The sequence below is a fragment of the Erythrolamprus reginae genome, chromosome 10 (assembly GCF_031021105.1).
Source record: "Erythrolamprus reginae isolate rEryReg1 chromosome 10, rEryReg1.hap1, whole genome shotgun sequence".
Lineage (NCBI taxonomy): Eukaryota > Metazoa > Chordata > Lepidosauria > Squamata > Dipsadidae > Erythrolamprus > Erythrolamprus reginae.
In genome coordinates, this window is record NC_091959.1 from 21091944 (window position 1) to 21110547 (window position 18604).

Sequence of the window (18604 nt, forward strand, 5' to 3'; positions counted from 1 at the left end):
TCCATAAGTTTTCAAGTTGCCAGGTTTGGAGATCCCTACTTTACAGTACTAGAGTAAAAGAAAGATTAACAGATTAATAGAGTTGGAAGGGACCTTGTAGATCATCTAGTCCAACCACCTACTCAAGCAGGAGACCCTACACCATTTCTGACAGATGGCAGCCCAATCTCTTCTTGAAAGTCTTGTGTGATGAAGCTCCCACAACTTCTGAAGGCAAGCTGTTCCATAGGTTGATTGTTTTCCCTGCCAGAAAGATCCTCCTTATTTCTAAAATGAATCTCTCCTTGATCAGTTTCTACCCATTATTCCTTATCTGGCCTTCAGGTGCTTTGGAAAATAGCTTGACCCCCTTCCTCTCTGTGGCAGCCCCTCAAATATTGGAACATTGCTATCATTTCTTTCCTGGTCCTTATCTTCATCAGACTACCCATGCCCAGTTCATGCAACTGTTCTTCCATATGTTTTAATCTCTATTCTCCTAATCATGCTAGTTGCTCTCCTCTGCAGTTTTTCTAGAATCTCAACATCTTTTTAATATTGTGGTGACCAAAACTGGATGCAATAGTCTATGTGTGGTCTTACTAAGGGGATAAATAAATATATATATAAATACAAATATTTGTTTATTAATATATAAAGAGATATGCTTAGCAAATGAATTCCAAACAAGAAGGTTTCTTCTGGGCATGCTCTTCACCACCACCTCAGCTCTTTTTTCCCCCTCCCCTCTTACCACAGGGTCAAAATATTTGACGACGTCCGCCGTGTGGTCCAGCCAGCTGATATAATCAAACGAGTTGTCTTCAATTTAGACAGCACTGAGTAAGTGAATTTTTGTGAGTTGAGGCCATTGTTAGTGAGTCATGGACTCTTGATGTCCTTCCTCCTCTTCTGCACATTCATAAAATCTTTCCTGGGGGGTCCTCTTCTGGAGACAGGATGAAGGCAAACCAAGGTAGTGTGGTGACACTATAACTCAGTGATTGGTCAAAAGAAATTACACATCAGGAAATTAGGAAAACTCCAGAACTCTTCTTATTAGGCATTGCATCACATAAATATAAAAAAGATATACAATATTTGATTTGTTTTCAATCAAAGATGGAAAGATGCAGAAGTCCCAAAAGAAGATGAGGTAATTAGGAAAATTATTGAATGTGCAGAGCTGGACATGATGACAAGGCAGTTGAAAAATCAAGAAGAGACCGAATATTATAAAATCTGGGATAGGGTCTGGTCTATATTTTGTTCAATAGAAGAATTTCTCAATGAATCCAAGACTATGTAAATTTATTATCTTGAAATGTATATAAATAGAGATATTTATTTTCTTTCCTTTGAAATGATCTAATTAACAAAAGTTTTTTTCTTATTATGGAGACCGAGCGATTGGAGCTCCGTTTTTGGTTATGTGATTTGTTTTGTATTTTTATGTATGTCTTTTTTTGTCTTTGAAAATAGTAAAAAAAATTAAAAGCTAAAAAAAACTCAGTGATGGCGAACCTCTGACACACACGCCATAGGTGGCACATCTGAGGACATATGAGGGGTTCCCCTATGTCATCTCCAGCTCCAGTGAATATAGGGTGACCTATGTCAGCTCCAGTTTTCAAACTTCTGGTAGGCCCGTTGGTCCATTTTTGCCCTCCCCAGACTTCAGGAAAACCTCCTAAAGCCTGGGGGGAGTGAAAAACAGCCTAACTGGCCTACAGGAAGTTCATTTCCAAACTTCCGGTAGACCCATTGGGACCATTTTTTGCCATCCAAAGACTCCAGAGGCTTTCCTGAAGCCTGGAGCAGAAGGTGGAAAATCAGCTGGCTAACACACATGGGGGGCAGGGGGTTTGCAGTGAATGTGTGTGAGGGGGAAGGACATTGCATTATGGGTGTGGGCATGCATACATTTTATTTATCTATTTATTTATTAATCAGATTTGTATGCCGCCCCTCTCTGCAGACTCGGGGCGGCTAACAGCGATAATAATACAATGTAAACAAATCTAATATTTAAGTTAATTTAAAACCCCAATTTAGAAACCAATCATACATACTAGCATACCATGCATAAATTTTATAAGCCTAGGGGGAGGGAGAGTCTCAATTCCCCCATGCCTGACGACAGAGGTGGGTTTTAAGGAGCTTACGAAAGGCAAGGAGGGTGGGGGCAACTCTGATATCTGGGGGGAGTTGGTTCCAAAGGGTCGGGGCTGCCACAGAGAAGGCTCTTCCCCTGGGTCCCGCCAGACGACATTGTTTAGTTGACAGGACCCAGAGAAGGCCAACCCTGTGGGACCTAACTGGTCGCTGGGATTCGTGCAGCAGAAGGCGGTCCCGGAGATATTCTGGTCCGGTGCCATGAAGGGCTTTATAGGTCATAACCAACACTTTGAATTGTGACTGGAAACTGATCGGCAACCAATGCAGACTGCGGAGTGTTGGTGTGACATGGGCGTATTTAGGGAAGCCCATGATAGCTCTCGCAGCTACATTCTGCACGATCTGAAGTTTCCGAACACTTTTCAAAGGTAGCCTCATGTAGAGAGCATTACAGTAGTCGAGCCTCAAGGTGATGAGGGCATGAGTGACTGTGAGCAGTGACTCCCAGTCCAGATAGGGCCGCAACTGGTGCACCAGGCGAACCTGGGCAAACGCCCCCCTCGCCACAGCTGAAAGATGTTTCTCTAATGTGAGCTGTGGATCGAGGAGGACGCCCAAGTTGCGGACCCTCTCCGAGGGGGTCAATAATTCCCCCCCCAGGGTAATGGACAGACAGATGGAATTGTCCTTGGGACGCAAAACCCACAGCCACTCCATCTTATCAGGGTTGAGTTTGAGTCTGTTGACACCCATCCAGACCCCAACAGCCTCCAGGCACCGGCACATCACTTCCACTGCTTCGCTGACTGGACAAGGGGTGGAGATGTAAAGCTGGGTATCATCATGATACCTCACCCCATGCCCTTGGATGATCTCACCCAACGGTTTCATGTAGATATTAAATAGCAGGGAGGAAAGGACCGATCCCTGAGGCACCCCATGCCCTTTCGGCACTCGAGCAAAAAATGGTTCACCATCACTGCTATAGTTGGGCTTGAACTGGAGGAACCCAGGTTCAAGTAATGATTTGTATGGCAATTTTGCTCTTAGTTTGGGGAGTAATTTTCTACCAACCCAAACTTGCTCCTAGGATTGTGGATGTAGAGTTAAATGCATTGTGATTTCTATATAAGCCACCTCGTTCTTCCAGCAAAAAAAAAAGGGACGAATGTAAATTTAATTAGAAAGCTATGGGGAACCTAATCGTTATGAAGTACCTCTGTTTCCCTGAGTCCCAGTGCTTTCTGCTAATTTCTTCAGTGCTTAACAGGTCTAGCTATTTCTCAGCCTCAGCTATTTTGCACTAATCGTGCTGCCCTTCTGTTTCAGTGCTTTGCATTCAGATCAACAAGACGGCTTAAAATTCTTTTCCAAATTTGAATCTGGGAATCTCTGCAAAGCCATCCAAGTACGGGAGTAAGTATTGCAAATAGTCCCAGCAAAGTATCTGAGGTGTCCCAAGCCATTTAGGGAACGTCCATGATGGAAGGCAAACAAATTCTTAGGTTTTGCCAACATTATCTAGCGGGAAGGAAATATAAACCACAATGTTTAACTTTTGGGAAATCCATCATATTAAAGAGGGGATTTATTTATTTATTTTTATTTATTTATTCAATTTTTATGCTATCCTTCTCCTCAGACTCAGGGCAGCTTGCAACATGTTAACAATAGCACTTTTTAATAGAGCCAGCCTATTGCCCCCACAATCCGGGTCCTCGTTTTACCCACCTCGGAAGGATGGAAGGCTGAGTCAACCTTGAGCCGGTGATGAGATATGAACTGATGACCTACAGATCTACAGCCAGCTTCAGTGGTCTGCAGTACAGCACTCTACCTGCTGCGCCACCCCGGCTCATCTTCATAGCATAGTTATTAAGAAAAGTTACTTTCGGAAGACCGAAATGACCCAAGGAAGAAATTACTAATTACCAAATTGACCACGCTCACTCTCAAAGCACTGTTTCAGGAGATAGACAGAGGTTTGGAAGTTGCAGATGTTTCCCTAGCTTTATATGGAATACAATGATTTGGAGACCCAACCATTGAGCTAAGCCACCATACAGTATATCTTAAGTCTAATGCTGATTATTCAGCTTATAGCAACAGACATCAAGTTCCCAGTGCGTGCCAGCTGACTAGGTCTCTGTTTCTACTATTCTCCTTGCCTGCCTGTGTATCATGACTCTAATATGTGGTTGAATATTCCATGGATTCTGCCAATGAGTGCTCTCCAACAAACCTATTTTGTATCTCATGGATGTTTCAGACTCTGCTGTTGTGCTTTGTGATCCAGGTATGAATATGATTTGATCCTCCACCCTGACATCAACAATGCACAGTACCATCAGTGGTTCTACTTTGAGGTCAGTGCCATGAAGTCTGCCATTCCTTACTGCTTCAACGTCATCAACTGTGACAAGCCAAACAGCCAGTTTAATTATGGTAAGAGGTGTCCTATTGAGAGAGGGGTTGAGCATGTGTCCTTGGTTAGACCTTTTCCTGGGAAAGTCAAGTGAATGGGCCCTTAAAACATGGATCCTCCAGAACACTTCTATTTCAATTTTCTTACTGTGTACTGAGATAGTTTCCATGCTGGTGCCTAGTTACATGGAATTCCAACCACTTCTTTTCTTGGGCAGATAAATTAAAGGGAAAAATCTTAAGTGATAAATTAAAATTCAGCAACAAAAATCCCCTTCTTTGCTAGAATAAATTGAAAACGATACATTTTCTTTCTCAGGCTGTAAGACAAATGAGGGCATGGAGAGAAAATAAATGTTAGCCAAAGTGGAGAGAATGTAAAGTTGGAGTAAATCAATAGCTGTGAATAAGGTTGAACCAATGAGTGGTTCATATGATATTTACTTATTATTTGTTATTATGCTGTCATACAATATGAGTAAAGTAAGAGAAGCAAAAGATAATGTCATCTGACGGAGCCTAGGGTAAGAGCCTTCTCTGTGGTGGCCCCAGCCCTCTGGAATCACCCTCGCCCCCACCCTCGCAGTCTTTCGCAAAACTCTGAAAACACATCTCTATCGACAGGCTTGGGGGCACTAAGAAATTTTGATATCCCTGACCCATGAATAAAGAATAATGGAGATGAATGTGGCTGCCTGTTTCTTAAATATGTAGGGGTTTTTTGAATTAATGTAAATTAGACTTTTATGCTTTTAGTAGTGAGTTTTTAGTACATTCAAATATTAGATTTCTTCATGTGTTTGTTGTGAACTGCCCTGAGTCCCAGGAGAAGGGCAGCATAGAAATTTGATAATTAATCAATCAATCAATCAGTTTGATATAGTGGTTAAAGGGCCTAGACTAGAAACTGGGAGGCTGGGAATTCTAGTTCTGCCTTGGGTGTGAAGCCAGCTGGCTGAATTTGGGCCAATCACTTTCCCTCAGCCCTAGAAAGAAAAAGGCAATGGTCAACTATTTCTGAAACAAAACTTGACAGACATCACCATGATGTCTTGAAGACAAAAAAAAAAAGTCAGAAGACTCACAACTTCACATGTCTCAAATGTCAGAAATAGCGGAGGCATAGAAAGGGAGTTTGGAGGTTTTGCCATTTGGAAACTTGGTTTTAACCGTTAGAAATGAACACCCTCAATTGCAATAAAACTCTAAAATCACATAATGCCAATTTAGAATTCTTAATACTTTCATTAATAATATAACCTGCATAAATGACAACCGAGCTTGGTTTTTTTTTAAAAAAAAAACCATCCATTTTTAAAATTATGCTTTTCTGGATCTTGCAATTTGGGGAAAGGAGTGAAAATTCTCTGTGAGATTTGCTGTTGCCCTTTCTGCCACCAGATCCAAAAGGATGGAAGTTCCATGTCCAAAATGACAAAATTGAAAGGTAGGAGGGATACAGAAGCAGATGCTCATTGGACACCTAACTGACTTCTGATATCTGAAAAAGCGCTTGAGGTTTTGCCCGGCCAAATATTCTTCTGTTTTATTGGAAGTCTTGTGCAAAGCAGTTTGTCTTCACTGAAGACCTTCCTGATGAACAGAAGCAAGTTTTATAAAATCAAAACAATTTGGGGTTATGGCACAGACTCCAATAATGTACTCTTCGATGTATATCAATCAGAGAAATGGTGATGGCTTGGGTTGAAGGAAAGTTGAAAACAGAAATAATATGAAAAGAGAACTTGGAGGGCTTGTGGTTTCATATAAAGTGGTGGAGCAATTCCAATTGTACAGGTTGAACAACTGATGCACAGAACTAATCAAACATCGGATCGGCTGTCAAAATGTACTGCACAATTGTTTTCATTTCCCCCCCAAATGGAAAACCATTTGAAGGCATCTGGAAACATTGTTGATGACATCAGAGGTGGTCAACTCAATCAAAGTCATACAGTCTTGGATTGGCATGAAAAGGTTTTGCTTAGAACTTGCAGAACATTTCAGATTTTCAGCAGTGGAGGTGCATCAGAATGTCCTTGTGATATATATACACTGCTCAAAAAAAACAAAGGGAACACTCAAATAACACATCCTATATCTGTATGAATGAAATATTCTCATGGAATACTTTGTTCTGTACAAAGTTGAATCTGCACAACAGCATGTGAAATTGATTCTCAAACAGTGTTGCTTCCTAAGTGGACAGTTTGATTTCACAGAAGTTTGATTTACATGGAGTTATATTGTGTTGTTTAAGTGTTCCCTTTATTTTTTTGAGATATATATATATTTGAGGTATTATTTCTATCTTCATCCATAAATATACCATATGTAAAAAGGTTATTCCCATTCCACTGCAGTGGAAATCATATCACATCTCTCCTTCTCCCCGCCACCTTTTCTTTGTGTAGGTATGCAACCAGTCATGTATTCAGTGAAGGAAGCTCTGCAGGGCAGACCTCACTGGATTCGGGTCGGTTATGACATCAGTTATTACAAGTAAGTAAGTGTCTGGTATCCCTTTTCCTGTGTGGCATTTGAGCCTCCTGTCAATTATCATTCCATATGCTTCTGCCTATTAATGCTAATTACTGCATTTTTTGGAGTACAAGATGCACAGGAGTATAAGACGCACCTTAGTTTGGGGAGAGGAAAATGGGGGAGGAAAAAATCTACCTACCAGGTATTCATCTGGCTACAGAGGTGGCCTGCTACTGGAACAGTCAGCTACTATGCTCCGGTAGTGATTTTGGGAAGCACACGCAGCTATACATCCCCTATGCGTGCACGCATGCCACCGCAAAAGATTGGGCTTCTGTACATGCACAGCAAACAAAATCTCATGTGAAGGCAGTCATGCGAGTGAGATTACAGCAATGCTCTCCTATTTTTGCTGCTGCGCATGCGTGGAAGCAAAAATATTGCCAAAAATTGCCAAAATCTCACTCTTGCATGCATCCTCACATGAGATTTCGCTTGCGCATGCGCAGACGACATATCTTGCACCAATAGGTGCCCTTGCGTCTTCAGTTTTGGATGGTGCCTGATCGGATCGTATGATGGGCAAATGGATGCTGGGCAGGGACTTAAATTTTGGTTTGGGTGGAGAAAACCTAGAAGCGTTCAGATTCGGGTTTTCCCAGATGTTCCCAATATGACATCTCTAATAAATTGGAACTTTGAAGAACTTCTAGCCCCGGAGTCTTGTTTTGTTGGGGGTGTTTATTGGAATGCTGACATTAATCCAAATCTCTAGATAATTAAGCAGTACCGTGAAAGGGAGCTGTCCAGGGTGCTGACCCCCAGCACTGATCTGAAGCCTGGGTGGTGGGAAGAGTTGGTGAAGATGGAAGAGAAAGAGGAGATAACAAAAGGAGCCACAGGGGCGGATACCGGAGAGCAATGTTCCCCATCACTTCCTCTCAGCTGCCGGGCACGACGCCCTTGACTTTCTGGAAAGAATGTTATTTAGACTACTACATATCACCTACTCCATATAATGCCCCCTCCCATTTTCCCACAGTCAAAAATGTTGCAGGCCTGACTACAAAAAAGTAAAAGCCGTCAGCTTCCAGACCTGACAGTGGTTCCCTCAAATTCTGTTACTTCCACTTTCTCTTAGCATGAGTAGTTGTTTCTACTGTAGCAGGTCTGTAAACAGATGCAAGCGTATAGAGTTTGATTATTGCCATAATAGCATTAAGAAGGCTGTTACTATGTCATGGTTAAATCACCGCTGACTGGTGCAATTAAATTATGGAAGTACAATTAAGTTCTTAATTGTAACCTGGTTGCAGATGATGGAATGGGGTTCTCCCCGTTTCATTTTCCTGGATGGGAAATAGAGTGAATTTAATTCCATACTGCTCTGAACAGCTACAAATCTGTCATTGAATTTATGTTCCTGCATTTTAATTGTTCCAAAATCTACTTGGCACCTCAAATCTATTGCTCTTCTTATTCCATAATATTTCTTGGAAGTGTATTCTGAAGGTTATAGCTAGTACTACAGGGCCAGATAATGCTACCTATACTCCTTCACCATCCAACCAGGGGTGGTATTCATTTATTTTCCCTACCAGTTTGCAAATGTGAGCGTGCATGCATGCACTCTTTCTATGTGCCCCTTCTATGCATGTGCACTGTTGTGGGAGTTTTGCGCATGTGAAAATTAGCCACAGTTTACAACTATACTTAATTGAAGTCTTCAATGAAAAACACTGCAGCAGGCTTTCTTGTAAAAATATGTTTTATTTTTCTTCTTAGCAAAATATTTCTCAATAAACTATCACAATATTATCATACACTACTATTACATCCACCACTGCAATCCCCCACAAACCACAAACCACTAAACCATCAACTCACAAACCACCGACCACTATAACAAACCACTAGATCACAAACCACACCCATGCAAGGGTGTTACCCTTATATATAGGTTACAGCCAATCAGGTTGCAGCACAATTAACAAACCCATGATTACATGCTGATTATGGCTTACATCAGCCTTTCCTATGGTTACAAACCATTATCTTGCATTGTAATATTACCTCCAGAAATAAACTTATTTCTGATATGCACGTCCTTCCGCTTATGTGCTTTGCTCACTCGTGGGGCTTTCACACATGCATGCGGTTTGAAAATGTGCCTAAATAGGACACCATAGCATTCAGGCAGGTGGGCAGGCCACCTACAGGCTGCTACTACCAGCTCACGTGAACCGGTCCAAACCGGCTTAATATCAACCTCTGTATCAGGGATAAAATGTTACCGGTTTGGCCCAGTACCGGTAGTGGCGACTGCCCATGGTTTGGAGAACCGATAGCAGTGACAATGCGAGGCTCTGCCCACATGCCCGGACATTGCCACTTTGTTTTTTTTAACCCTCTGTACATGCACAAAGCCTTCTGCAATAGTGTGGTAAATGGACAGGGAGAGACGAGTAATGTCAGGAAGAGAAAGTGAGAGGAGATGTCATTAATAAGCTTTCTAAACCCACTTGGTATCGCTCAATCATACATTCCTTTCTCTTGTTGTAACATGCAGGTATTAATCCTGATCTAATCATAATACGCTTTTCTATGAACATTGCTGGGGTAATGCAAAGAGCTTTGAACAGCTTGGTATAATACATAATTAGAATACCTTATGATGCAAAACTGAACTTGAAGATGGTATCTGAAATCCAAGCAGGTAGCGCTTTTTGCAAATTATTACTACAAGCAGAATATTACTGGGCTGTTGGAACAGGGTTGCTATAATCTGAATTATAATTCAATTAAATTTTGTTATTTCAGGAGAAATCCTAGGGAAAGGGAGGTTTGGTGTTGCAAATGTCTTCCATTTTGGAATAAGAGTTGGCCTTCAAACTTAAACAGTAATACCAAGTGGTCAAATGGTTGTGGTTTCATAATGCTCTCTCTAATCTTCATAGAGTCACTTTATGATGGAAGTGGGTGGTTTCTAAACATGACTCCAGTTTACTTATCTTGGTTGATCTTGGATAAGTAAACTGGAGTCATTAGTTAGAACTTGGATGGGAAATGATCAGAGGATGTCAAAGCTTTAGACTATAGTAAAAGTTCAGAAAAAGAGTTAAGGACAAAACTCTTCTGTATTACAACTACAAGAAATGCATTGATGAAGTCACTATAACTTGATTTCAACTCTAGGAAGTCTTTTTCTTTTTCTTACAATCACTGCTCAGTAGCTTGGTTGATAATGTTACTGCCCCACTGAGTAGATCAGTAGATCAGATTGTTGGAGAACTGTCAACATGGAAACAAGAAGCTTGACATGGAATGCAAAATAAAATAATAGAAAATATTATAATAGAAAATGAGCAATAGCAAAAGCAATAGAAATAGCATTTAGATATATATACTGCTTCATAGTGCTTTTACAGCCCTCTCTCAGCAGTTTACAGAATCAGCCTTTTGCTCCCAACAATCTGGGTCCTCATTTTACCCACCTTGGAAGCATGGAAGGCTGAATCAACCTTGAGCTGGTCAGGATCGAACTCCTGGCAGTGGGCAGAGTTAGCAATAGCACTTAGCAATAACATTTAGACTTATATACCGTTTCATAGTACTTTTACAGCCCTCTCTAAGCAGAATCAACCAATTCCCCCCAGGTGCAAACCTTTTAGGCTACAAGCAGTGTTCCCTCTAATTTTGGGGGGTGGGTGGGCGGAAAAGTATAGTGTCTGAGCGGCAGTCCCTTCGGGACTGGGCGGCACAGAAATATTAAATAAACAAACAAACAAACAAACAAACAAACAAACAAATAAAAAACCCACCCTGTTTTGCCTCAGAGAATTTCAAAATAAAATACTGTACTGTGTGTCTATAACAGTGAGCTCATAATAGGGCAACTCTATCAATAGCAAAATGCCACTTAAATAGTTGAGCTAGTTTCAAACTAGATTTTGATTTTCTTTCTCTCTTCCTTACTCCCATTCTTTTTCTTTCTCTTTTCCTTCCTCTCTTTTTTCTATCTGTTTCTCTCTCTTCCTCTCTTCCTCTCTCTCTCCTTCCCTCTCACTCTTTCCCTCTCGGCTTCTGGGCAGGTTTGGAAAACTCTGAGTTGATGATGATTTTTAAGTGAGCGATTGCTCACTGCTCAGCTTAGAGGGAACTATGGCTACAAGTACCCTGGGTTTTTCTGATGATAGTTTATCCAAAATATAACTTAAGAATAGCAATAGCATTATCATTTAGATTTATATATAGCTTTCTAGTGCTTTTACAGCTCTCTCTAAGTGGTTTACAGAATCAGCCTATTGCCCCTAACAATCTGGGTCCTCAGAAGGATGGAAGGCTGAGTCAACCTTGAGCTGGTGGTGAGATTTGAACTGCTGAACTACAGCTAGCAGTTAGCTGAAGTAGACTGGAGAGCTGCACTCTAACCACTGCACCACCCCAGATCACTCCAATCACATTGGAGGGGAAAAATAACAATGATCTCATTGGGGCGATGGGGGTGGGGGAGAGAATCAGCTTCAGATTAGAAGAAGCCTTTGCGACCTCCTCTCCCACACCTTAACCAATGGACCAGCTTGCCTTCAGAAATTGTGGGAAGTTTATCACTGGTAGCTTTAGAGAAGAGACTGGTCTTCCATATGTCAGAAGTAGTGTAGGGTCTGCTGGGTGGGGGTGGGACTAGATGACCTACAAGGTCCCTTCCAACTCTGTTAATCTGTATTTGTACCTGTATCTGTACCTTGTGGGAGACAAATAATAACCTGCCCTTTTCTCAGTTTCTTCCTTTTAAAATCGTGACCTTTTAGCTGATTATCCACCTTTAACTTACAGCAACAGCTTGAGACATATCCGATCAGAAGTGAATGTCTAATGTCATAACTTTGAGCATAATCACACAATGCTTTATTGGTCTAGACAGTTATGTATTCTAAAGGAACGCTTGCATATGTTGCATAATACGTGAGCCCTCCAGCGGGAGGTGTTGGTTGTATACTTTGTTATTCCTGCAGTCTGCTATGTAAAACATTTCAAGGGAGCAAGAAAGCAGCCTTACCATGAGCAAAATTTCTCTTTCAGAGTACAGAAAAAAAACCCCCCATTGTTGTAGAATAGTCCTTCTCCAGCACCGCTGTACATTTTTGATGCAAATATGCTGTGGAGTCTAGATTATATGGAGGCCTGGGAGAACCTATACCAGTGATGGCAAACCTTTTTTTGGTGCCTATGCCAAAAGGGGGAAGGAGCATGTGCGTGCCCAACCCATAATTCCATGGTTTTGTGCTTTCCCCAGGCGTCAGAGCCTTTCTAGGACTCTGGGGAGGGTGAAAATGGTCTCCCCCTCCACCAGAGGTCCTCCAGAGGCTGAAAACATCCTGTTTGCCAACTTCCGGTTAAACCGGAAGTTCTATTTTTTTTTTTTTGCTTTCCCCAGGTGTCAGAGCCTTTCTAGGACTCTGGGGAGGGTGAAAATGGCCTCCCCCCTCCACCGGAGGTCCTCCAGAAGCTGAAAACATCCTAATTTTTTTGTTTGCTCTCCCCAGGCTTCAGAGCCTTTCTAGGAGGCTGGGGAATACAAAAACAGCCTTCCCCACTCTTTCTGGAGACTGAAAACAGGCTGTTTCCTGACTCCCAGTGAGCCCAGAAGGCCCGAAAATCAGCTGACTGGCAAGCGCATGCATTCTGTACCTGAGCTCACGTGCCACTGATATGGCTCAGTGTGCCACTTGTGGTATGCGCGCCATAGGTTCCCCATCACGGACCTATATTTTCCACAGTATTGGGGAACATGTACTTTGCATGCTAAGGACCCTAGGTATGGTCTCTGCCTGAAATTATCAACAGTTATTATCAGCCAATATAATATAAGAGCCGGGTTGGCTCAGTGGTTAGAGTTCAGTACTGCAGGCTACTAAAAATACATCTCTGCCGGCAGGCTTGGGGCCGTTGAGTGTTATGTCTAGCTCCGGCCAATGTATGTGGAATGAATGTGGATGACTATTTTTTAATGCATTGGGTTTTAGAATTGTTTTAAATTAGATTTCTTACACATTGTATTGTTGTATCCATTTGTTGTGAGCCTCCCTGAGTCTGTGGAGAAGGGTGGCATAGAAATCTAATTAATTAAATGATTAAATAATTAAACGATTAAACGACTAAACGATTCAATGATTCAACGATTCAACGATTCAACGATTCAATGATTCAACGATTCAACGATTCAATGATTCAATGATTCAATAAATAAACAAACAAACAAATAAATAAATAAATACTTCAGCTGATTGCTAGCTGCAATTGGGCAGTTCAAATCTCACCAGGCTCAAGGTTGACTCAACCTTCCATCCTTCCGAGATGGATAGAATGAGGACCCGGATTGTTGGGGGCAAGAGGCTGGCTCTGTAAGCTGCTTATAGGCGGCTGTAAAAGCACTATGAAGCGGTATATAAGTCAAAGTGCTATTGCTCTATAGACCCTATGGACGTAGATGGACAATTTTCTGGTAGAACCGTTTCTTGTGATTTTGAGTGATGGTTGAGTTTATCATAAAGTAATTCAATAGCCCTTTGCAATTCAAGGAATTGCATGATCCGATCCCACGTAAGGCAGACATTTGGATTGAGAAATAAGTCAGCTCGGCGCTGAGACTCATACTGAGATGCAACCAGTTTTGAAGACGATGATTCCTGTCGCATCCTTGAATTTGGAGTGAGCCCATCACTCTCAGGCAAAGACTGGCTCTAGTGCAGAGATTCATGGCAGAGAGCTAACAGGCAGGCACTGTGATTAGTGGTGGCTTTGTTTGTGATCGGAAAGCCTTTAAAATACACCAATTGTTTCTCTACCGTATGCTGGGTTACTGTGCAGAGCATACAGTGTAATCGCCACTCTTATCCATTTTGCTCTGCATGGAGAAGCAGGGAGAGTTCACGCAGAAAGATAGATGCGACAGTCACAGCCCTGGTCATGTGCTACCTTCCTTTCTCCTCTCCAGAGCAATGTTTTCATGTTACTGAGATTATTAGAAACATTTCTGTCAAAAGGGTCTTGGTGACAGTGCCATTCACTTGTTCTCCCCCTGCGCGAAGTGACAGATCCATGCAGGAAGGGACTTCAACCGACAGGAAAAACGATCACGGTAGCCTTTATAAAACGATCTGATTTGCAGTTTGTTCTTCTGGCAAACTGTTCACATGGATTACACTAGGATCAGCAATGTAGACGTGCAGCAGTATCCAAATATGGACTGCCATCAGTCTTTTCCAGTCTCTGATGTAACAAGGCAAAATGGATGGTTTGAAGTTTGTTTGTTTGTTTATGCTGTCCCTCTCGGAGGACTCGGGGCAGCTCACAACATGTCTAAAAACAATATACAATATACATAACTAAAAAATCCAATTAATATTACTAAAACTTAAAAAAACACTAACAGAGTTAAAATCGTCCATTACCATTCACATATTAAAACATACTGCATTCATTGGCCAGGGGGCTAGAGTCTAATGGCTCCAAACCTGGCGGCATAAATAGGTCTTTAAGTTTTTACAGAAGGCCAAGAGGGTGGGGGCAGTACAAATCTCCAGGGGAAGCAGATTCCAGAGGGCCGGGCCACCGGCAGAGAAGGATCTTCCCCTAGGTCCCGCCAAATGACATTGTCTAGTTGACTGGACCTGAAGAAGGCCGACTCTGTGGGACCTAACCGGTCACTGGGATTCATGTGGCAGAAGGCGGTCCCCTAGGTCAGTGTTTCCCAACCTTTTTTGAGCCGTGGCACATTATTCATATTTTCAAAATCCTGGGGAACACTGAACAGGGGGACGGGGGGCGGGCGGGGGGGCTAAAGAAAAGTTTGGACAAAAAAAATATCTCTTCCTCCATTTCACTCTATTTCTCCCTCCCTCTTTCTCTCTCTTCCTTCCTTCCCTTCTTTCTCTCTCCATCCCTCTTTCTTTCTTCCTCTCTTTTTTGCTCTCTTTCTCTCTCCCTCCTTCCCTCCCTCTATGTCTTTCTCTCTCCCTTGCTCTCTCTCTGCCCCTCTTGCTATCTCTCTTTCATTCTCTCTCTTTCTCTCTCTTTCTCTGTCTCTCTTGCTATGTCTCTTTCTTTCTCTCTCTCTATTTCTCTCTCTCTCTCTCTGTCTCTCTTGCTATCTCTTTCTCTCTCTTTCTCTGTCTCTCTCTCTGTCTCTCTTTCTCTCTCTTTCTCTGTCTCTCTCTCTGTCTCTCTTGCTATCTCTTTCTCTCTCTCTTTCTCTGTCTCTCTTGCTATCTCTTTCTTTCTCTCTCTCTCTGTCTCTCTTTCTCTCTCTTGCTATCTCTCTTTCTCTCTCTTTCTGTGTCTCTTGCTATCTCTCTTTCTCGCTCTCTATCTTTCTCTCTTTCTCTGTCTCTCTCTCTGTCTCTCTTGCTATCTCTTTCTCTCTCTCTCTCTTGCTATCTCTTTCTCTCTCTCTTGCTATCTCTTTCTTTCTTTTTTTCTCTCTCTCTTGTATGTCTCTCTTTCTCTCTCTCTCAGGCGGGGGGGGCGCGGGGCGGGGCGCGGGGGGGCTAAAGAAAAGTTTGGACATAAAAATATCTCTTCCTCCATTTCACTCTATTTCTCCCTCCCTCTTTCCTCCCTCCCTCTTTCCATTGTATCTCTCCCTCCCTCTTTCCTCCCTCCTTCTTTCCTTTCTATCTATTTTCTTTCTATCTCTCCCTCCCTCTTTCCATTGTATCTCTCCCTCCCTCTTTCCTTTCTATCTATTTTCTATCTCTCCCTCCCTTTCCTCCTTCCCTCTTTCCTTTCTATCCTTCTCTCCGTCCCTCAGCGGCGGCAAAGAAGAAGGAAGGCAGGCTGCAGAGGGCACCGAGGACAAGAGCGCTCGCTCGCTCCCTCGCCCTCTGACTTCCCTCCCTCGCTGCTGAAGGGACGAGCGCGGGCACGAGCGCGCGCACGGGCACGATGCAAGAAGTTTTTGTTTGTTTCTTTTTTTCCTTCCCCCGCCTCACGGGAGAGAGAGAGAGAGAAAGAAAGAGCGCAGCCAGGGAAAGCGGCCTCGAGCCGAGTGCGAACTGCAGGATGCGGCAAAGGACTCCTTGCCAATCAAAAAGGGGGTGGGGGTGGTGAAGGCAAAGCCTGGGAGGCGGGGAAGGGAAGACCGGGAGACCCCCAGACAGAACGGCTGAGGGGAAGGAAAGATGGAAGGAGGGAGGGATTGAGAAGCGAAGCCAGGGAGGGCTGAGAGAAAAGGGGAGCGGCGTGCGTGGGAGAGGGGTGGGCATTCCTGAAACGGACGGAGAAAGCCCTCTCTCACAGCGAAAGCGCTCCCAGCCAGGGGGCTGCGAGAGAGGGCATTCTCCGTCCGTTTTGGGAAAGCCTGCTCAGGCACCGGCAGCGCCCCGCCCAGCTGGAGCTTCCCTAGGAGCTCCGCGGCACACCTGGCTGTGTCTCGCGGCACACTAGTGTGCCGCGGCACACCGGTTGGGAAACGCTGCCCTAGGTAATCTGGTCTGATGCCATGTAGGGCTTTATAGGTCATTACCAACACTTTGAATTGTGTCTGGAAACTAATCAGCAACCAGTGCAGGCTGCGGAGTGTTGATGAAACATGGGTGTATCTAGGAAGGTCCATGGTTAATCTCGTGGCCACGTTCTGCATGATCTGATGTTTCTGAACACTCTTCAGAGGTAGCCCCATGTAGAGAGCATTGCAGTAGTCGAACCTCGAGGTGATGAGGGCATGAGTGACTGTGAGCAGAGACTCTCTGTCCAAATAGGGCCGCAACTAGTTTCACCAGGCTTTCTCTAGCAGTCTCCAGCTGACAAGTTCAGCATCTATGAATTTATTTTTTATTTATTTTATTTTATTTATTATTTGTCATACAAATATAGTATTGTATTGTAGTATGTTTAACATAGTATAAGTATAAAGTAGAGATAGAAAAGATAAAAAGACATTAGGACAGGAACGCTAGGCACAAGGATGCACTTATGCACGCCCCTTACAGACCTCTTAGAAAAGGGGAGAGGTCTATTGTAGATAATGTAAGGTTGAAGATTTTGGGATTGGGGAAAGAAACAACAGAGTCGGGTAGTGAATTCCAGGCGTTGACCACTCTATTGCTGAAATCGTATTTTCTGCAGTCTAGTTTGGAGTGATTTACATTTAGTTTGTACCTATTACATGCTCTTGTGTTGTTGTTGTTAAACGTGAAATAGTCGCTAACAGGGAGTACATTGTAATGTATGATTTTATGAACAATAGTTAAATCAGTTCGGAGATGGCTGTAAATTTTCTAAACATAGTAATTGAAGTCTGGAGGAGTAAGGTAGTTTGTTGCATGAGGAGGAGTGGAGCACTCTTCTTGTGAAGTATTTCTGGACTCCTTCAATTGTATTAATGTCTGTTATGCAGTGTGGATTCCATACAGGCGAGCTGTATTCAAGAATTGGTCTGAGAAATGTTTTGTATGCTCTGGTTAGTAGATCGGTGCTTCTAGAGAGGAAGCTGCGTAGAATTAAGTTTGTGATTCTTAGTGCTTTTTTGGCAAAGCTGTTGCAGTGGGTTTAGCTTCTTCCAGATCAGTCAAGGCTAGCTAGGATTTGTGCTGGGTTGTTTTAAACTTGAGTGCGTTCTTGAAAGACCATCAGCCTCTTTGCTTCTTATTCGGCTAATTTAGCTGAGGAAGGAGGATGGGAGGAGTCGTTGGATAATGTCTGCAAAGCACTTTGAACATTCTGCCACAGTAAGTGATGATAATAGCAACAATAATAATTAGGTCGATTATTAATTACAGGATAATGCCAGATGGAATGGGAGGAGGATGGAAGGCTTGAAGGAGACAGATCTAACTTTGGGCTCTGACAGTTATAAAGCTGCACTGCATCTGCATGTTAATTGCATGACTTTTGGTATAGTTATTTTCTTTTTAACTTTTCTTTTTTTCTCGGAGGGAAAGGTTTCCCAAGATTGAAAGATATTTTAGGACAAGAACCACCTCAGTTTGTGAGGGAGGGGAAAAAAACTCCCAAGAATTTTGTAGATCTTTTCCAACAGCAAATATTATTAACAGCTCCTGAAAGCTTGTATGGTTTATAACAATATTAGTTGGTCAGCAAAGGTGCTCCCAGATTCTTGACTCGTGGCCAAAAATGGCAGTAAATTCAACTGAGCTTAGAAATTTATGATCATTGAATCAGTCTAGGTGTGTGTGTGTGTGTGTGTGTATGTGTTTTGTTTAAGTAATGTATATGGCCACCCTACTCACTCATTGTGACTTTAGACAACTTATAGGGTTTTTAGTGTTTTTTAAATTATTAGATTTGTTGTACATTATTTTATTGTTGCTGTGAGCCAACCCGAGTCAACGGAGAGGGGCGGCATACGAATCAAATCAAACCAAACCAAACCAAACCAAACCAAACCAAACCAAACCAAATCAATAAACAAACAAACAAACAAACAAACAAACAAATCCTCAAATGTGCCTAATCCACAGCACTACATTGCAATTATTTGACATAGGCTAGACTGGTTTGGAGTGCCATATCAGAATTGCATAAAAAACAATTTCCAGAAGCAGACACAGATGACTGATTCAGCTGGATTCATAAA

At 42.6% G+C, this 18604-nt stretch overlaps 1 protein-coding gene across 1 annotated transcript in view; it reads left to right on the forward strand.

The window, feature by feature from the left end:
* The window catches only part of AGBL1 (AGBL carboxypeptidase 1), a 376387-nt gene that overhangs the window by 87490 nt on the left and 270293 nt on the right, over positions 1 to 18604 (forward strand). Inside the window, exons 9-12 of the mRNA XM_070763167.1 lie at positions 739 to 822; positions 3427 to 3513; positions 4394 to 4542; positions 6936 to 7023. Of these exons, the coding sequence (XP_070619268.1) occupies positions 739 to 822; positions 3427 to 3513; positions 4394 to 4542; positions 6936 to 7023 (408 nt within the window). The remainder of the gene's footprint in view (positions 1 to 738; positions 823 to 3426; positions 3514 to 4393; positions 4543 to 6935; positions 7024 to 18604) is intronic.